The sequence below is a fragment of the Lactuca serriola genome, chromosome 8, assembly GCF_051521515.1.
Source record: "Lactuca serriola cultivar US96UC23 chromosome 8, Lser_US96UC23_V15, whole genome shotgun sequence".
In the NCBI taxonomy this organism is placed as follows: Eukaryota; Viridiplantae; Streptophyta; class Magnoliopsida; order Asterales; family Asteraceae; genus Lactuca; species Lactuca serriola.
In genome coordinates, this window is record NC_136415.1 from 216,622,837 (window position 1) to 216,642,149 (window position 19,313).

The following is a 19,313-nucleotide window of genomic DNA, read 5'->3' on the forward strand; positions in this document are numbered from 1 at the left end:
CTTTCAAAACTTTTCATTTTTTGTAACTTATGAGTTTAATAGAGTAATAAAATGAAGACTCTTCATTTTTCTAACTCTTGTGTTCTTTTAATGGTTTTTTAACTCAAGTGACTTTTGGTTTTCCATAACTTGAGGACAAGTTATGGACTCCATTAAAACACATTATGATCAAGAATTAAACTACCACATAGGTTACAAATAATTCCTATGATCATCTAAACATCATAAGATCAAGAACATGAACATAAGCATTTTCATGAATCAAAACTACACTTAAAACTTTGTAATTTTGATAACTAGTTGTTGTAAATGAATTAGCAAGACATTACACCATCTAAAACAAGTTTTCAAGTACCAAAACAGTTTAGGGTAATGTTTCTAATCCATTTCCAGCAACTCAAGTCGAAAATCTGCACTCTGTCGACCCTACTTGCCGAGTGCATGAACCTACTCGCCGAGTAGGTTGAAGATTCAAGTGAACTCGATGAGTCCCCCCATGGACTCGCCGAGTCCAGCAGTCAGACAGCAAGTTTTTCGACTTTCTTCAACTTTTAAGCACAAATAACAAACAAACAAGCCTAGGCTCTGATACCACTGATGGGTTTTGAGCATTCTAACACTTCCTAAGTGTACATGCAACCCTAATAACCTTGGATCTATGTTTGTCTAATTATCATGCAAAGTTGAATTTCCAAGGTTATATTCCTATCTAGCATACATGGGGAACAATTTTAACTTGAATGAAAGATAGAATAACTTACCTTGTTGTTGCTTATGTTCCTTGAATCCTTGTGAGCCTAGCACCCCAAGTGTGATGCCTCAAATGCTTCACACAACACCAAATGCTCTTGGAAAGACCTTTGAGATAATACACATTTCTTAAAATCGGCCAAGCCCTCTAGTTTCTTATGTCTAGCCGATTTTGGTGGAGAATGGGATCCTTATATAGTGTTGACACATCTAGGGTTACACCATGTAAACCCTAATGTGTCATGACTCTTCATTTCCATGACCCATGGGTTTGTAACTCCCATGGAGCATCCTATGGGTAGAACCCAACTTGATAATCCATGGAGCCTCTTAGCCCACTATACAAGATATGAATGATTTACATAATCAACCCATATATTTAATTAGTTATCCTTTGATCACATAATTAATTCCAAGTTAATTCTTTGATCAAACTAATCAAATAATATTATTAATATATTAGAACTTATAATATATTAATAATCTCCAAGTGTTATTTCTCTCATTTAGTCTATCCAATTGCATGGTGCCATGCAACCCAAATGGACCATGCCGGGTCGGGTCAAGTACACACCCGAAATAGTTATGGACTTAGACACCTTATCCAATAATTTTCTCCCTCAAGATTTGGCGTCATTACCTATATGAGGCCCGCTGTACTATTTACACAGACTATAAGAGTTTGAGGTACCTGATAGATCAACCGAATCTGAACATGTGGCAGCACCGGTGGCTTGATGTGGTGAAGGATTACGATTGTGAGATCCTCTACCACCCGGGGAATGCCAATGTCGTGGCCGATGCACTTAGCCGCATGGCGGTGCCGATCAGAGATATTTACATGAGGATGACCGTGGTGAATCCACTGTTGGAGCAGATTCGAGAGGCCCAACAAGAGGCTATGAAGGAGGAACATTGCAAGAGTGAGCGTATTGCGGGTCAGGTTTCCTCCTTCGATTATGACAGTCGTGGATTGTTGACTCTACGCTGTAGAGTATGGGTCCCATATCATGGAGGTGTACACCGGGTATTGATGGAGGAGGCACACAAATCTAGGTTTTCTATTGTCACACCCTAAAACTAAGAATGGTGGAAACGTTCTGGGGCGGAGGACGTCATGTATAATATCACAACAATGTAAAGTAGTAAACAAGCAACAACATCATCCATTGCATTAATAATATAATTATTATACAAATGTGTTATGTCAAATTTTGATAACACTAAAGCATGTATCAAAATGAAAGATGAGTCTTGAACAAGCTCCATCTTCCTTTCTCCTTGCATCGGTACCTGTCTATGATGACCTGAGGATACAAGTAATTTTGAAAGCGAGTATCAGCTTTAAAGCTGGTGAGATCATAAGTATTTAGTGTCTTAATTTGTAAGTAAGAGGTTGTTTGTAAATGAACTGTAAGTATGAAAATGTTTGTAAATGAACGGTAAGTATGCAAATGTTTGTAATTGAATTGTAATTATGAAAATGTTTGTAAAACTACTGTAAACGTTTGAAAAACCCTAGAAATCCCTATGATTCCTACTATTATATAAAGTGCATCTTCTACCAAGACCTAACTGTTCTCAATGTAGTCTTCTACCAAGACTTAAATGTTCTAAATGTTCGTTTCTTGTAAAAGTGTGTAATTTTCCCAAGTGTAACTATTATTAACAAAATATAACTTTTACATTTATAGTTTAAGTGAAAAGATCACTAAATATATGTACAGGGAAAATTAATGTAGTACTAAAACGTAGCTCTATAAGAACTACTACTGTACTAACTACCTTAAACCGGATATATATTAAGGTATCATGTGATAAATTGCACCATACTATAGACTGGTAACAACGACAACGTTTAGTCGAAAATAAGGTATGACGTTTGGCACCCGTAGACCTGCCGGTCCGGCTGTAGCTAGCAGCAAGGTGTAGGATAGTCAATCCAGTATAGATCTATACGCAAAATCACGCTCTCCCTTCAAGAGACTCTGGCTACAACTCGGGTCATGACAATTAAGGCATGCTCCCATATAGTGGATCACAATTTTATTAGCGTATTAATGTAAGTGTAATGTAACGAACTGTTCTAGCTATAATGTACGTGCTCTCTACCTAGAAAGTATAGTAATGTAATCATTCTAGTATAGTGGTATATGTTCTTCTAGTAGTAAGTATTGAATCGTGAATGAACTGACTCATAGTATGATCTCGCGTTCTAGTAATAGTTCTAGTATCTTCCTAAACTACCCATATGGTAGTTTACTAGTAATCTAACTGGTACGTATGAACATGGATGTATACCCTTGCTACCCAAGGGCATGGGATGAACTGGAAGGACCTTTTATGACTATATATCTACACATGATATATAACTAATATTTAAACGACTTTCGGACGAGCACCCGATATCCCACCAGACCACATCTCAAGCGCAAAAAGGAAATAGGGTGGATAGCCTTACTAAGTCTTTTAAACATTTCTTATATAATTATACATATAGAGGCATGCAATTTATAATATAAAAGCATAAATAAGTTTTGTAAAACATTTGAACATAGTTATTATCTTCAGGAAAGGTCGACTTGATGTCAACCTATAAAACAGTTTGAAGGCATAGGTTTGATTAAACAGTTTAAGTATAAGGAAACATTTGTTTGAAACACAATTGTAAATAAGTTTGAAATGTGATATACAAAGTAAAATTTACAGTGTAATAAGGAGTTTAAAACATATAAAATGTTTATAAAAATCATTTGAAGGAAACAGTTTGGTAGAACGGCTAATGTGTGGTAAATCATTTGAATGATGCATATTAATCACATGTGATTGATATAATAACTAGCATAATTCTACTTATTAATCACATGTGATTGATATAATAACTAGCATGATTCTACTTGTATCCCCCACCATAAAACATTTAAAAATAGTTTAAAACATTATTTAAGGGGTATGAACTCACCTGCAGTAGGTGACTAGAATTGAACGGACTATTATCGTAAGGAAGGATCGGACAAGTGCTTGGTGTCAAGTGAAGACTTTAGACACACACAATGATCCTAGTTACATATGAAGACATATGTATATAAATAATTAGTGATTAAAACACTAATTATACAAGTATAAACATTTAAACGCGAGGAAAACAGTTTTGGTCAAGTGCTAGGAGGCTAATGGGTTGCAACAAATAGTGTAATACCTCAAATGGCAGTTTAAGGTCTAATGACCATATGCTTTGGAGTTTACGGCCCACCGGAGTAAACTCCTGGCCGTAAACTCTACATTGGGTCATTAATGGAGGCTTAAAGTTGTTACAACTCATGTGGTAAATTGTTCCAAGGTTTAAACAAGTGTTTAGGTGTCATATTAACTCCTTTAATGAGTTTACAGCCCTGGGACCATATTCCCTTGGCGTTTACGTCCGTAAACTCCCTTGGGAGGGTGTTTATGGTGTTTTCAAGTCTCTAAATTAACTAGGAACTAAACTAGGCTTTTGTACTTGGCTTTAGAAGAGTTTATGGCACCATTTGGCACCATTTTATGTAGTTCACGGCCCTAGAACCTTTTGGGCCGTGAACACCTTACTCTTGGTGTTCTATGTGTGTTAGCTAGTCCAAAACTCATTGAGGTACATGCCCAAATTAGTCTCTTGGCTTAAGGAAGGTTTTAAGGGCATTTTGGCACTTAAACATGGAGTTCACGGCCCAAGAACACCCTTGGCCGTGAACTCACTTTTCATCATCGATTTTAATTGTTTTTGGTGTCCTAAACAAGCAATGGTGGGTTCTAGTTCGAGTACTAAAGCTTTGAGGGTCATTGGAACCCTTTAGGACCTTAAAATGGAGTTTACTCCCCAAGTGTTGTTGGGCGGTAAACTCCCAAATCTTGGGGTCTTAATCCGATTTTGTTGTTTTCTAGTGATATACACACTAGCATACACGTCTTAGGTAGTTACAAATCACGGGGAGAGGACTAAGTAGAATTTAAGCCACATATTGGAGTTTACTCCCCAAGAACGTTCTTGGGCGGTAAACTCCCGAGTCTAGTTGTTTTGTTATGAAATTGATGTTTCTAAACACAATCTAAGCTATATAACATAAGTAGATCGAAGTACTTACAATTTGGGATAAAAACCCGAAGATCCGTGAGAGAGAATTTTGACTTTTCTCTAAATGGAATTCAACAAATGAACCAATTTGGTTCAGAATTCTATTTATAGTCCTGAGATATTTTTGGCAGAAAATATTTTTATTCCTGGAACGAACTCTAATGTCCTAGAGTATTGGAATAACAGTGTTGCACAAAACTCTAGTGCATCCACTCTCCTAATATCTCCTTAAGTGTAAAATCCTGAAAACTGCTAAACTTATACTCGAAATCTAAGTTTTCACTGTAACTATTCTACATCTATTGGCTAGATATGGTTTGTTCAGAATGGAAATTTTGGGTGGTCACATCTATCCATCCCAGGGCAACGAAGATGTACAAGGATCTTTGTCTTTATTATTGGTCGACCTGTATGAAGTGGGATGTAGCTTGGTTCGTTGAGAGATGCCTGACCTGCAGAAATGTCAAGGCCGAGCACCAGAGGCCTCACGGCAAGACCCAGCTATTGAAAATACCGCTGTGGAAATGGGAAGATATCACTTTGTATTTCATCACGAAGCTTCCCAGGACCGCACAGGGAGTGGATTTGATTTGGGGTCATTGTGGATCGGTTGACCAAGAGCGCCCATTTCATTCTGATTCAGGAGAGCATCTCGGCTGGAAAGTTGGCCGGCATCTATATCAGAGAGGTAGTAGCTCGGCACGTGGTGTTAGTTTCGGTGATTTCCGACAGGGATGTGCGCTTCACTTCCAGATTTTAAAAGAAGTTTCATGACGAGCTGGGTACTCATCTTCACTTTAGCACCGCTTTTCATCCGCAGACGGATGATCAGAGTGAGTGGACCATCCGGACTCTGGAGGATATGCTTCGGGCATCTGTTTTAGACTTTGGAGGTAGTTGGGATACTTACCTTCCTTTTGCTGAGTATTCCTATAATAACAGCTATCATGCGAGTATCGACCATCCTCCATTCAAGATGTTTTACTGGAGGAAGTGCAGGAACCCGCTATGTTATGGTGACGTTGGCTAGAGTGTAATGGGGAATACCAAGTGGTACTAACGACTACGGAGAGGATCCAGCATGTGCGAAGCAGGCTTCGGACTGCTTAGAGTCGGCAGAAAAGCTATACCGACAGCCGTAGTTCGAACCTGGAGTTCCAGGTCGGGGATATGGTGCTCCTGAAGGTGTCGCCTTGGAAAGCTGTCATTCGGTTCAGGAGGCGTGTGACAACCCGACAAATAGAGTGTTTAAAGCTTAGTATAAGCAGGGTAGGAGTCATGGGATAAGTATTGTGGGTGTATCGCCTTTAAATCGAGCCAATCACACCAACACAAGGTGTGTGCAGCCACACACCCATCCCAACCGCACACACCCCCCCCCCCCTATATATTCAAGACATAGGCATTCTTGAACACGTTCTACACTTCTTCAAAGCTAGCACCCGAAATCCTCTCAAGTATCATCCAAATCTCCTTGAGGATCTTCATAAAGGTAGCATCTTTAACCAAGAACACCAAGAACACTAGGTGTACGGCCGCACACACCATGTATGGCCGCACACCCAGCCGCACACGCCATGTAGAGCCGCACACCTGGCCGCACACACACATATAGTGTGTATTTTGGCCCTACACTCCTTTGTGAAGCCATATACCCCCTTCATACAATCATATATGGTTGTAACACTTCAATATAAGTGTTTACTAGTCCCTAAGGTGGTCCCAATTCAATAGTTAGTTGTTTTAAACGCTAATTGGATTCATATATGTGATATTATATGTTAACTAGGATCCGCATGTGTGTTCAAGTCTCAGCTTGACACCTAGCAATCCTACATCTTCAGCTCATCCGTACCACTCACTACAGGTGAGTTCATACCCCTTAATCAATGTTTTAAATGTTTTTGAATACTTTCTGGGGGGGATACAATTAGAATCATGCTAGTTATTATATCAATCATATGTGATTAATAAGCAACATTCAAATGATTGGTTACTCATTAGCCGTTTTACCAAACAGTTTCCTTCAAATGTTTTTCATAAACACTATATATGTTTAAAAATCCTTATTAAGCTGTACATTTTACTCTGTATGTTTCATTTCAAACTCATTTACAATTGTGTTTCAAACAAATGTTTCTTTATACTTAAATTGTTTTATCAAACCCATGCCTTCAAAACATTTTATAGATTGACATCAAATCGATCTTTTCTTAGATAATAATTATGTTCAAAGGTTTTACAAAACTTATTTTATGCTTTTATATTATGAATTGCATGCCTATATATGTATAGATATATAAGAAATGTTTAAAAGACTTAGGAAGGCTATCCACCCTATTTCATTTTCGCGCTTGAGATGTGGTCTGGTGGGACATCGGGTATCCATCCGAAGGTTGTTTAAATATTAGTTATATATCATATGTACATATATAGTCATAAAGGTCCGTCCAGTTCATCCAATCGCCTTGGGTAGCAGGGTATACATCCATGTTCATACGTACCAGTTAAATTACTAGTAACCTATCATATGGGTAGTTAAGGAAGATACTAGAACTATTACTAGAACGCGATATCATACAATGAGTCAGTTCATTCATCAGTCTATACATGCTAGATAGAGATAGAACACACGTTACAGCTAGTACACGAAGAACATTACACTACATTTACATAGATACATCTACATGAGTACATTCACATGAATACATTTACATATATACGCTTACATGACTACATATACATAGATACATCTACATGAGTACATCTTCATGAGTACATTTACATGATTACACTAACAAGTTCAGGATCTAAGTATACCAATGAATCGCAACGTATTGTGATAGTTATATTGGGTATACATGATCATAGTAATGTGGATGTTCACGGCGTGCAAATATGCAGGGGTCGTGTAAAGGTCCCAAAATCCCTTTGATAGGGGAGCGTCTAGCCTGGGATCCAGCCATCACATTATGCCTTATTCCTCAAATAAGACAATAGGAGTACAGAAATAGTCACTTATTACAAATACTACAATACTTATAAGAATTACCCTAGACTTAAGGTTATTGGTACGGTTGTAGTTCGACACTACACTATAGTACTATTTCATTTTCCCATTACATTCACTTCGTGAACAGTCACACGACGCACGGTAATGCATAAACTATATTTTTTGTTAATGATAGTAAGATTTGGGAAAATACACACTCTTACAAGATACACACACAGAGACACTAGATTCCTTGGTAGAAGGATACGATTAGTAGGAAAAATAGGGCTTCCTAGGATCATTCAAAACATTTTCATACTTACAGTTCATATAAATTTCCAATACTTACAGTTCATATATATACAAATACTTACATACAAATTTAGACACTAAAATACTTATGATCTCACCAAGCTTAAAGCTGATACTCTCTTTCAAAATAACTTGTATCCTCTGGTCAACCATAGACATGTACCGATGCAAGGTTTAGAGAAGATGGAGCTCAATCAATACTCATCTTTCATTTTGTTTATACTTTAGTGTCTATTATAATTTGACAGAACACTTGTATTAAAATTATATTATTAATGCAATGGATGATGTTGTTGCTTGTTTACTACTTTTCATTGTTGTGATACTATACATGACATCCTCCGCCCCAGAACGTTTCCGCCGTTCTTGGTTTTGGGGTGGGACAGATTGGTACCAGAGCATTGTTTATAGTGAATTAAGTATATCAACCCATAAAAGATATACTAACTATAAATACATAGGGATTAAAAATACTCTGAACAAGATTTATACATTAAATAGTAAAATATTTAATTTAGTATACGTGCTGCATTCATCCTAAAATGAGTGTCACTAGGATAATACAAAAGAATTACGATTGTTGGGCAACACAGGTGGATTTAGAGACATATAGTCAAAACTGGGAAGATATAGCCTGACCAACTATATTATCTGAGGTTGACTAGCATGTGCCTAAGTGTAGTTGTGTGGTTGCAACAAGTCTAAAATCTTACCAACCCTACCACAATGAGAACATTAGAACGTAACATTAAACTTAAAATACAATAGGAGTATTTGGTGTTACTATAAGTACTTTATACTTGAGAACTAAAACGGGATCTTCATTACAAAGTTGATAGTTGCTAAGTGGATACACTAAGGCTATATGTAATTAGGATGTTATAGACTTAGAATCTGTGAAAATTTTACTTTACCCCTATTTTGTGTGAATTTGGAGTTAAGGTCACTTGTTCGAAGGCCTATCCTGTTTCGATTACATATAACTGGTATGCACTTCACAAATAGCGATGTAACTAATGAAGATTTTCTAAATAATTATCTAGATAGTTCGTCTAATAATTATTTTCTTACCCCAATTCTCGCGTAGATAAAATGGCTGGACTCCATCCCCACGACAACCAATATCTTCCGAATGAAGTCATTGCTGGTTGGTTTGGAGAAGAACCAGAGAATTATCATCCTATCCCTTTGAATTATCACTATGATGAAGACCTTTCGGACGATGCTAACTCCGAACCCGAGTTTGAGAACCTACCCCAGGCAGCTCACTTTCCAATTCCTAACCCTCGCCAGGCTTTTCAAGGCCCAACACCTGGGTGGGTGGAATGCTTGTTAACATGGAGCCAAGGACAAGATCAGCCCATGCCATTTAATGCTGACCGAAGCTTTTATGACCTGAGCAATGGGGGCTCAGCAGACAGAATCTTGCAAATCTTGGTCCGCAGAGTGGCCTGAAATAAGATTCAAGGCAGGACATCCCTACATCAGATCATGAAAGTTGTCGCCGATGCGAGAATGCATACCCTCCGCACCATTCGTCTAGAAGATGCTCGCGATAGGTCAGAGAGAAACCATGAAAACCTGTTGCAAGCACTGGCTGAATCACGAGCCAAAGTCATAGAGCTCCGCGTACGCTAGAGGGTGTACAAAAGACACCTACTTGATGTGGAACGTCAACTGCCTGAACTGAGAGTTCACCAGAGGGATGACCGTCGCCAGTAGTAGATGCTTTACTTTATTTTCCTCATCAAAAGGAATCGTTTTTCTGTCTATGCCCGATGTGACATTTTCTATGAAACTATCTTGCACGAGCTTGAGATAGACACTCTACAGCAAACATATACCCATAGATACGCAACCCCTCTGATGATCTAGAAAGTCTCTAAAAGCCAAGTGACAGGAAACGCGAAACCAAGGACAACTTGAGCTTCCTAAGAACCAACCTGAAGGACTACACTACCAGTATGGGAGAGAACGTTAGGAACTTCGGAATGGCGGTCACTCCTGTGATGATCTTGCCATAGAAGTACACTAGGTTCTATGTACTGAAAAGATCTACCCTTCCGAGAGCTTAGGACCATCTGAGAACCTTCATAGAGATTTGGTCCAACCTTCGTCAGACCACAACTACTTTCGGATATTCCACAAGCTTCACAACAGATCGATCCACTCCGTAGACTTGATATCTGCTTACCCGACGTCACTCTTCGTATCCCACTTGTCGTGACAAAAACCATTGAGAACCCTAACCTCATAGATACACTAGTAGGAACCCACTTGCTATACAAGGCGGAATCCGCATCCTGTGCATGAAGGTCTGTTGGAATGACAAACACAGACCCGAGTTCACATGGGAATGTGAGGACAAACAGAATATGAAGTACCCTCTTACCTCTACTCGGTCATTCATAACTACTTCCTTGCCTAAACCTGAATTTCGGGACGAAATTCCCTTTAACGGGGGGATGATGTGACAACCCAAAGTTATTCCGTTACATTACCGAGTTACCGTTAACGGAATATCCCACTTTATAAAAGTTACGTTAACTGGAGGTCGCCCAAATTAATAAATGTTTTATATATTTATAGTTTTATGTCGTTAAAGTGGTAATAAGATAAATAAAAACATATAATACACATTTCCATCTAATTGGAAAAAGTTAGTTTTTATTATTACGACAACTAAATCGGGTGCGACCAAAAGCCCCATATAACGGCAGTATTGGGTAGATTTCCACTGAGCTTCAACTCCAACCCCTATATAAGGGAGAGTAAACTCCATTTCAATCTTTTTACTCTCTCTCTAAAATCTTTGTCTACAAACTTTTCTCGAGCCAAAAATCGTCCGTTTCGAGCCCCAAACGAGTAGGTAAACTATCCTAACTTGTTGTACAACTTATCTAGCATGCAAATTCGAGTTGAAAACATAAAATAGGGACATACTCATGTGTTTACAGCCCAAGAACACTCTTGGGCCGTGAACACCATTTAATGGGGTTTTTAAGCCCCAAAACCCCTCCAAATTGTCCCTAAGGCTTAGATATGACTTGTAGGCTTATGGAAATCAGACATAGAACACCTTGCACTAGCATTTTGGGGAGTAAACATGAGTTTACTGCCCGAGAACATTCCTGGGCCATAAACTCCCCTTCATGGGGAGTAAACTCATTTTCATGTGTTAGAAATGCCCCAAACACCCCCTATGGCCTTGGAAAAATACCTTGAAGCAATACCATCATTGGAAAGCTCCTAAACTTCAATAAAACTGGAGGAGTAGGATTTCACGGACGTGAACTCCCATAGGGGTGGTTCATGGGCCGTAAACTCCCATTTAATGCCCAAATGGTGCCTAAACTCCTTCATTCAACTTGGAAAAATACATAGGATTTATTCTCTATCACTTAAGCACTTAAAACACCCAAGGAATATGTCCCTAGGAGTTTATGGCCGTAAACTCCAAATTGTTCCATGTAGGTGCTTTAAACCCATTCACACACTTGATATTTGAGTCTAGCAAAATTCCACAATTGATATGAGGCCTTTATGCATCCTAGAACACCCTCACCATGAGTTTATGGACGTATGGGGAGTGTCCCAGGGCCGTGAACTCTATGTATAGAGTTTACTCTTGAAGAGTAAACTCCATTCCTAAGGCATCCAAGCCCTTAGTTGTTACTCGGGACACCAAGTGTGTCTAAGTCTTTACTTGACACCGAGCACCCAACCGGCGCCTTCATCGGACCCACTTACACCAGGTGAGTTCATACCCCTAAATGAACCTTTTAAATGTTTTTACATTTTTTATAGGGGGGATACAAGTTAAACATGCCACTTATCATATCAATCACATGTGATTGATAACCCGCATGCACAAGGATTTACCACACTGTTAACTGTTTTACCAAGTAGGATACTATAAATGGTTTTCCAAAAGGTTTTCACTTGTTCACAACTCTTACTTATACTGTTTTTATCAAAGTTCATTTCAAACTGGTTTATGAAAAGTTTCTAAGGAATTTCTAAAGGTTTTCAAACTTATTTTAAAAAGGAATACAAAATCGTGATTTTCCTAATATATAAAGGTTTTTCCAAAGTTTTCGTCTATGTTTTTATACTGCTACTTGGTTAACATAGCACTGCGTTATTTCTGTTTAGTTAATACTTCCACTTTGTGATACTCTTACACTTGAGAACGCCATCACTTCGTGATACACTTATAATCGATAACGTTTCCACTTCGTGATACACTTAAACTCGCTGGACGCTTATACTTGTTCGCACACTTACTTAGTGATACGTTTCTACTTCAATTATACTTGATATCGCTTCTACTTAACTTATACTTGATATCGCTTCTACTTCACTTATACCTTGTATCGCTCCTACTTCACTTATACTCGATACGCTCCTACTTCACTTGTTGTCGCTTCTACTTCACGATTCGGTTGTTCCACACTGTACACTTATAATTCACGATATGAATCCACTTGTTACAAACTCAAGCGTAGTTAGATGTATGTATGTGGTTGTTTAGATGCATATAAGTAATGATTGAAGGACTTGGGAAGTCTTGTCCGCCCTATTTCCTTTTCTTCGTTGAGATGTGGTCTGGTGGGATCGGGTGGCCGTCCGAAGGTCGTTTGATTCATTAGTTATATATTATGTATACGAGCATAGACATATAGGTTTGCTCTAATCAGTTCAGTTATGAGTCTCTACCTTTAATTCAACACTTACATATGAAACCCACTACCCACTATTAAGGATGAATCTTCGGGACACGGCCTTCTCCGTCGTCTAGTTGGTAACCAGAGTCTCCTGTAGGGAGAGCGGACATTGTGTGTATAGATCTATACGGGATTGACACCCCCGCACCCTGACTGCTAGCTACAGCCCATGGCCCACCAAGCCAAGGGGTGACAAATGTCATATTTTATAAACGCTTGTAGGGCGTCAGGTACTCTAGTGTCGGTTAGTATGGTTACGAGTATCCCAGGTTACCTTATAATTCATGGCCTTATAATTCACCAGCAATTTACACTGTATGCTGGAAACCCATTCACAAAGTCACACTGTTTTTTGACCCTGCAAGTTGTATCTTTCATTTGATACTATTTGCGGTCTATATTCTCTGTTTTTGACCCTGCATGTTGTATTTTTCATTTGATACTATCTGCGGTCTGTATTCTCTGTTTTAGACTTTACCAGTTGTATCTTTCATTTGGTACCGTCTGGGGTCTGTGTCTCTTTCTGTTAGACTGAGCCAGGTGTGTCGTTCATTCGATACTCTCCTGGAGTCTATGATTCCTTTGCCTTAGTCAGCAGACCTCACTACTGAGGCATATGTTATTTCCCTGAATTCTCCTGCTTTCTTAGTAATCAAATTCTATATTTTGATAACGATAACGATTAAGGGAAAAACTACTTTTACCACATAACTCCGTCCAGTCTTGGTAGAAGACTGCTTTTATTAAAGAAAATATAGGATTTTCTGGAAAAGACACTAATGTAATCGATGCACTGGAACCACCACTTTTATTAAAAATATTTGAATAAAATGCCACTAAATACTTATGAACTCACCAGCATTTGTAAAAAATGCTGATACTCGCTTTTCAAATAACTTGTATTCTCAGGTCAGCATTAGACAGGTACATTCCCGGAGCTGTTGTTGAAGATAGATTAGTACCAAACTGTACTTATTTTATGACCTGTATTACTTTGTTGTACTGTTATGTAAACTATGTAAAACTATTACTATTAATGCAATGTTTTGTTGTACTTTGATTACTATAATGCATGTGTTGTGATACTTGACATGATGTCATCCACCCCAGAACGTTTCCGCCGTTCCAGTTTTGGGGTGTGACATACTTGGATCAATTCGTCATTTCTCCATGTAATGACTTACTTATCTACCCTCGTAGTAAGAAGGAACCCGCGGAAACATTACCCTCAGAGATACTTTTCGCAAAGTTCTCTGAACATGAGTTTTGGAATTGAAGACTCAAAATTCCCTTAGACACACTATTAGTGATGTGGAAATTCTTGAGTACTCTGTCAATTTATCAACACTGTTGAGAAATTGTCGACACCAGAGCCGCCGATAGAAATTTGCCAGATTCTAGGTCTTACAGACCTACTGTCATAGTTCATCGAGAACTCCTCGAATGTCATAGAAGCCCTTACGACTTTGACCCAGCAGGGGGTGGCCCTTGATTGGGAAGTTAAGCAAGAGAAAGAAACCTGGGAGATTCCAAGTGAGAGACCAAGTTCTTTAGGAAAACTCACTTTGGGAACGGCTTAATGCGCTTCTCTTCGCGTGGAAAGTTAAATCCAAGTTAGTCAGGATCCCTGAGATTCTTACCGGAATCGGTCCTGTACCTCACAAACCAGAGCTACTCCGTGAGCTCAGTAACGTACATTCTTACCCTTCGCATCTCGATTTTGAAACCATACCTTTTCGTTAGGACTCTTGTAAGTCCACTCGTCGAGATCCACGCCTTCGTATTTGAACCATAGTGACCCTCGACCGAGAGGTCAAGCGAACGAAGCAGCGCCGCCTCCTGTTAGTGAAGGTTCGTTGGAATACCAACCGAGGACTCGAATTCACTTATGAGTGCGAGAACCAATCGATTAGGAAGTTTCCTACCTCTTGACTCGATCATTCATACCTACTTCCTTACCTAAATTCTAATTTCGGGACGAAATTCCCTCTAACAGGGGATGATGTGACAACCCAAAAAATTATATCCTACATTCTTCATTTCTTGTCAAAGTTAAACTCGTTTCTACTATTTTCTAGCACCGTTTGGAGTCAAATAGAGTGTTTAAAGCTTAGTATAAGCAGGGTAGGAGTCGTGGGATAAGCATTGTGGGTGTATCGCCTTGAAATCAAGCCAATCACACCAACACAAGGTGTGTGCGGCCGCACACAAGGGTGTGCGGCCACACACCCATCCCAACCGCACACACTCCCCCTATATATTCAAGACTTAGGCATTTTTGAACACACTCTACACTTCTTTAAAGCTAGGACTCGAAATCCTCTCAAGTATCATCCAAATCTCCTTGAGGATCTTCATAAAAGGTAGCATCTTTAACCGAGAACACCAACAACACCAAGAACACTAGGTGTACGGCCGCACACACCATGTATGGCCGCACACGCCATGTAGAGCCGCACACCTAGCCGCACACACATATATAGTGTGTATTTTGGCCCTACACTCGTTTGTGAAGCCATATACCCCCTTCATACAATCATATATGGTTGTAACACTTCAATATAAGTATTTACTAGTCCCTAAGGTGGTCCCAATTAAATAGTTAGCTGTTTTGAACACAAATTGGATTCATGTATGTGATATTACATGTTAACTATGATCCGCGTGTGTGTTCAAGTCTCAGCTTGACACCAAGCAATCCTACATCTTCAGCTCATCCGTACCACTCACTACAGGTGACTTCATACCCCTTAATCAATGTTTTAAATGTTTTTAAATACTTTATGGTGGGGGGATACAACTAGAATCATTCTAGTTATTATATCAATCATATATGATTAATTAGCAGCATTCAAATGATTGGATACTCATTAGCCGTTTTACCAAACGGTTTCCTTTAAATGTTTTTCATAAACACTATATATGTTTAAAACTCCTTATTAAACTATACATTTTACTCTGTATGTTTCATTTCAAACTCATTTAGAATTGTGTTTCAAACAAATATTTCTTTATACTTAAACTGTTTTATCAAACCCATGCCTTCAAACCATTTTATTGATTGACAACAAGTCGATCATTTCATAGATAATAATTATGTTCAAAGGTTTTACAAAGCATATTTTATGCTTTTATATTATCAATTGCATGCCTATATATGTATATATATATAAGAAATTTTTAAAAGACTTAGGAAGGCTATCCACCTTATTTCCTTTTCGCGCTTGAGATGTGGTCTGGTGGGACATCGGGTATCCGTCAGAAGGTTGTTTAAATATTAGTTATATATCAAATGTACATAAAGAGTCATAAAGGTCCTTCCAGTTCATCCAATGCCCTTGGGTAGCAAGGGTATACATCCATGTTCATACGTACCAGTTAAATTACTAGTAAGCTACCATATGGGTAGTTTAGGAAGATACTAGAACTATTACTAGAACGCGATATCATATAATGAGTCAGTTCATTCATGAGTCTATAAATGCTAGATAGAGAGAGAACACACGTTACAACTAGTGCACGAAGAACATTACACTACATTTACATAGATACATCTACATGAGTACATTTACATGAATACATTTACATATATATGCTTACATGAATACATATACATAGATACATCTACATGAGTCACTACTAGAAAAAAGGCCTTTTACGACGCTCATTGCGCGTCGTAAAAGGCTCAGATGACGCGCAAATGCGTGTCAAGGAAGGCCATGTCATAAATATAGATGACGCGCATTTACGAAGCGCATTTACGATGCTCTCTTATGATACGCAATGCGCGTCAAGGAAGGCCATGTCATAAAGATAGAAGACGTGCAAATGCGCATCATCTAGTGACAACGCACTCTTATGATACGCATTGCGTGTCAAGGAAGGCCATGTCATAAAGGAAGATGACGCTCAAATGCGCGTCGTCTATAGACAACACGCGCTTATGATACGCATTGCGTGTCAAGGAAGGACATGTCATAAAGGAAGTTGACGCTCAAATGCACGTCGTCTATAGACGACGCGCGCTTATGATACGCAATGCGTGTCAAGGAAGGCCATGTCATAAAGAAAGACGACGCTCATTCGCATGTCGTAACCTTACGTCTCTCGTTTTTACTATGCGCCTTTACGACGTGCATTTACAACACACATTTACAACGTGAATACACATAATAAATGAAAAATATACCAAAACATTCATTTTCATCTAAACGTCAAACAACTTTACATATATGTTGAATTACCTAAGTTGTAACTACATGTTACCTTAAGTAACATTACTAAAAGTTAGCAAAAAATTGTACATGCGTCTCAAAAGACTACCTAGCATTTCACATGTCAAAAGACCATACCTAGCATTAGTGGTTAACCATAACATTGTTTTGCGGATACATTGTCAAAAGACCATACATATCATCGATAAATGAAGCCTGTAACAAACGTTGACCATTCTTCACGTATCTCATCGATATGAGCAGTTGTGTACTCAGTTTTGCCATCCCCGATCTGTGAAAACATTTGCATATTGTTTTTATTAATAAAAAATAGCATATTAGCATATTCTGTAACAGTAAGTTGCTATATTTAACAACTAAGCATAAAATGTAAATTATTCTTTCTTAATAGAGCATTGTACTTTCAAATGAATGAAAACACATATTCTGTAACAGTAAGGATGCCATAAATTATAGTAATGAAAGTAGAATGCTATATCCTTACATTGTCTTTGACTAACACTTCAATTCCTTCTTCCACTATCTCCTTCATGAACCTTAGCATGTAGTAGCCACATTCGGTAGATCCGGGCTGAACTGGACACTACACAGTTACATATAAAATGATCATTTCAATTGATCCAAAAAATAAAGTTAAAACTACAATTTCAATAAGGAATTAAGTGCTGACCGTAACATTAACCCAATTTAGTTTAACCCTTTTGTTGGATCCACTTTGTGTAGTGTACAGAACCATTGCCTATAAAAAAAACATTAACAAATATGTGTTTATTGTACTCACATCAAGTGTTTTGATAATTTATATTACTTACGAATCAACAATTTGCTTCAACTGCATATTGAAATTGCCAGAGCTCAAGGAATCAAGATAATAGCAAGTATCCGATTTCATGTCTAGTACACCCAATACCCAATGGAGTAAATTACACGAATGGTCCCTATGGTTTAGGGTAATTTGCGCGTTTAGTCCCTAACTTATTTTTTTAACTCGGAAGGTCCCTACTATTTGTTTTTGTTACACGCTTGGTCCTTCTCTTACCTAAAAAAACTATTTCGCCCTTGATTTTTTAAAATTTTTAAACAAACACACCCCAACCCCAACCCCCCTCACCGTACCTTACTTACCCATAATTTTTTCCTATTTAAATAATATTCTTTTTAGGTAAGAGAGGGACCAATCGCATAACAAAAACAAACAGTAAGGACCAAGCACGTAACAAAAACAAATAGTAGGGACCAAGCGTGCAACAAAAACAAACAGTAGGGACTTTCCGAGTTAAAAAAATAAGTTAGGGACGAAGCGCGCAAATTACCTAAAACCATAGGGACCATTCGTGTAATTTACTCATACCCAATGTCTTCTACACAAACCAAAAAAAAAACAAATGTCAAATAACATAATTGCAGTCATTTTAAAAATAAAATGTCAAATAACAATACCCGGGATTGTAGGGCATAAAGATGATGTCATTGCCCTTTCTTTTAGACAACCGATCTGTTAAACCTTTGCTTGCATCGTCAATATTCTTAGATTTCCCTTTACGCGTACTTGGTGAGATTACTATCGGGTTCACAAAGCAAATTCCATGGTCTCTTTCTGGGGAGCCATACTTCAATTTGTTAAACAACACCCTGTTATCGTACAAACACTAAATTCATTAAACATTTTTTTTAAGATACATTGTTATTTAAATTAAATTTCTTGCACTTACATCATATAAGACACAATAACAGCACCGGTCAGCTCATCCATTGTAAGAACTGCTTCAAAATCATCCCAAGTTAAGTACGTGTAACTATCGTACCCAAAAAGATCATTCTCACTCTGCACTCTTATAGAATCAACCTTTGTAACTTGTCCATTAGCCATCATTGCATTCATTTTCAAAATACTAATGTTCTCAATCCTTATCCTTGTCTTCATCTGTGCTCTGGTCTACCTTCTTTGCACGGTCACATTTTGTTTCTCCTTTTTAATCTTCTTTTCTATTCCAATCAGTACTTCTTCCACATCATTCCCTTCTTCCACATCATTCCCTCCTTCCATATCACATGGTTGTTTTTCTACATCAACCATTTTTCCTGTCCCCTTTTCTTTCTTTTTACTTCCTATTTCTTCTTTTGGAGGTGTTGCATCTTCCTTCACTGGTGTTACATCTTCATTCACTGGTGTTGCAGCTTTCTTCACT

At 38.2% G+C, this 19,313-nt stretch overlaps 1 protein-coding gene across 1 annotated transcript; it reads right to left on the reverse strand.

The window, feature by feature from the left end:
- Positions 1–17,302: 17,302 nt before the first annotated feature.
- LOC145067866 (uncharacterized) lies at positions 17,303–18,994 on the reverse strand. The gene is made up of 6 exons (XM_079014904.1): positions 18,837–18,994; positions 18,565–18,756; positions 18,476–18,485; positions 17,795–17,863; positions 17,609–17,707; positions 17,303–17,395 (listed from the first exon to the last, which is right to left on the reverse strand). The coding sequence occupies exons 1-6, from the start codon at positions 18,992–18,994 to the stop codon at positions 17,303–17,305; spliced, it is 621 nt and encodes a 206-aa protein (XP_078871030.1).
- Between the last annotated feature and the right edge of the window lie 319 nt (positions 18,995–19,313).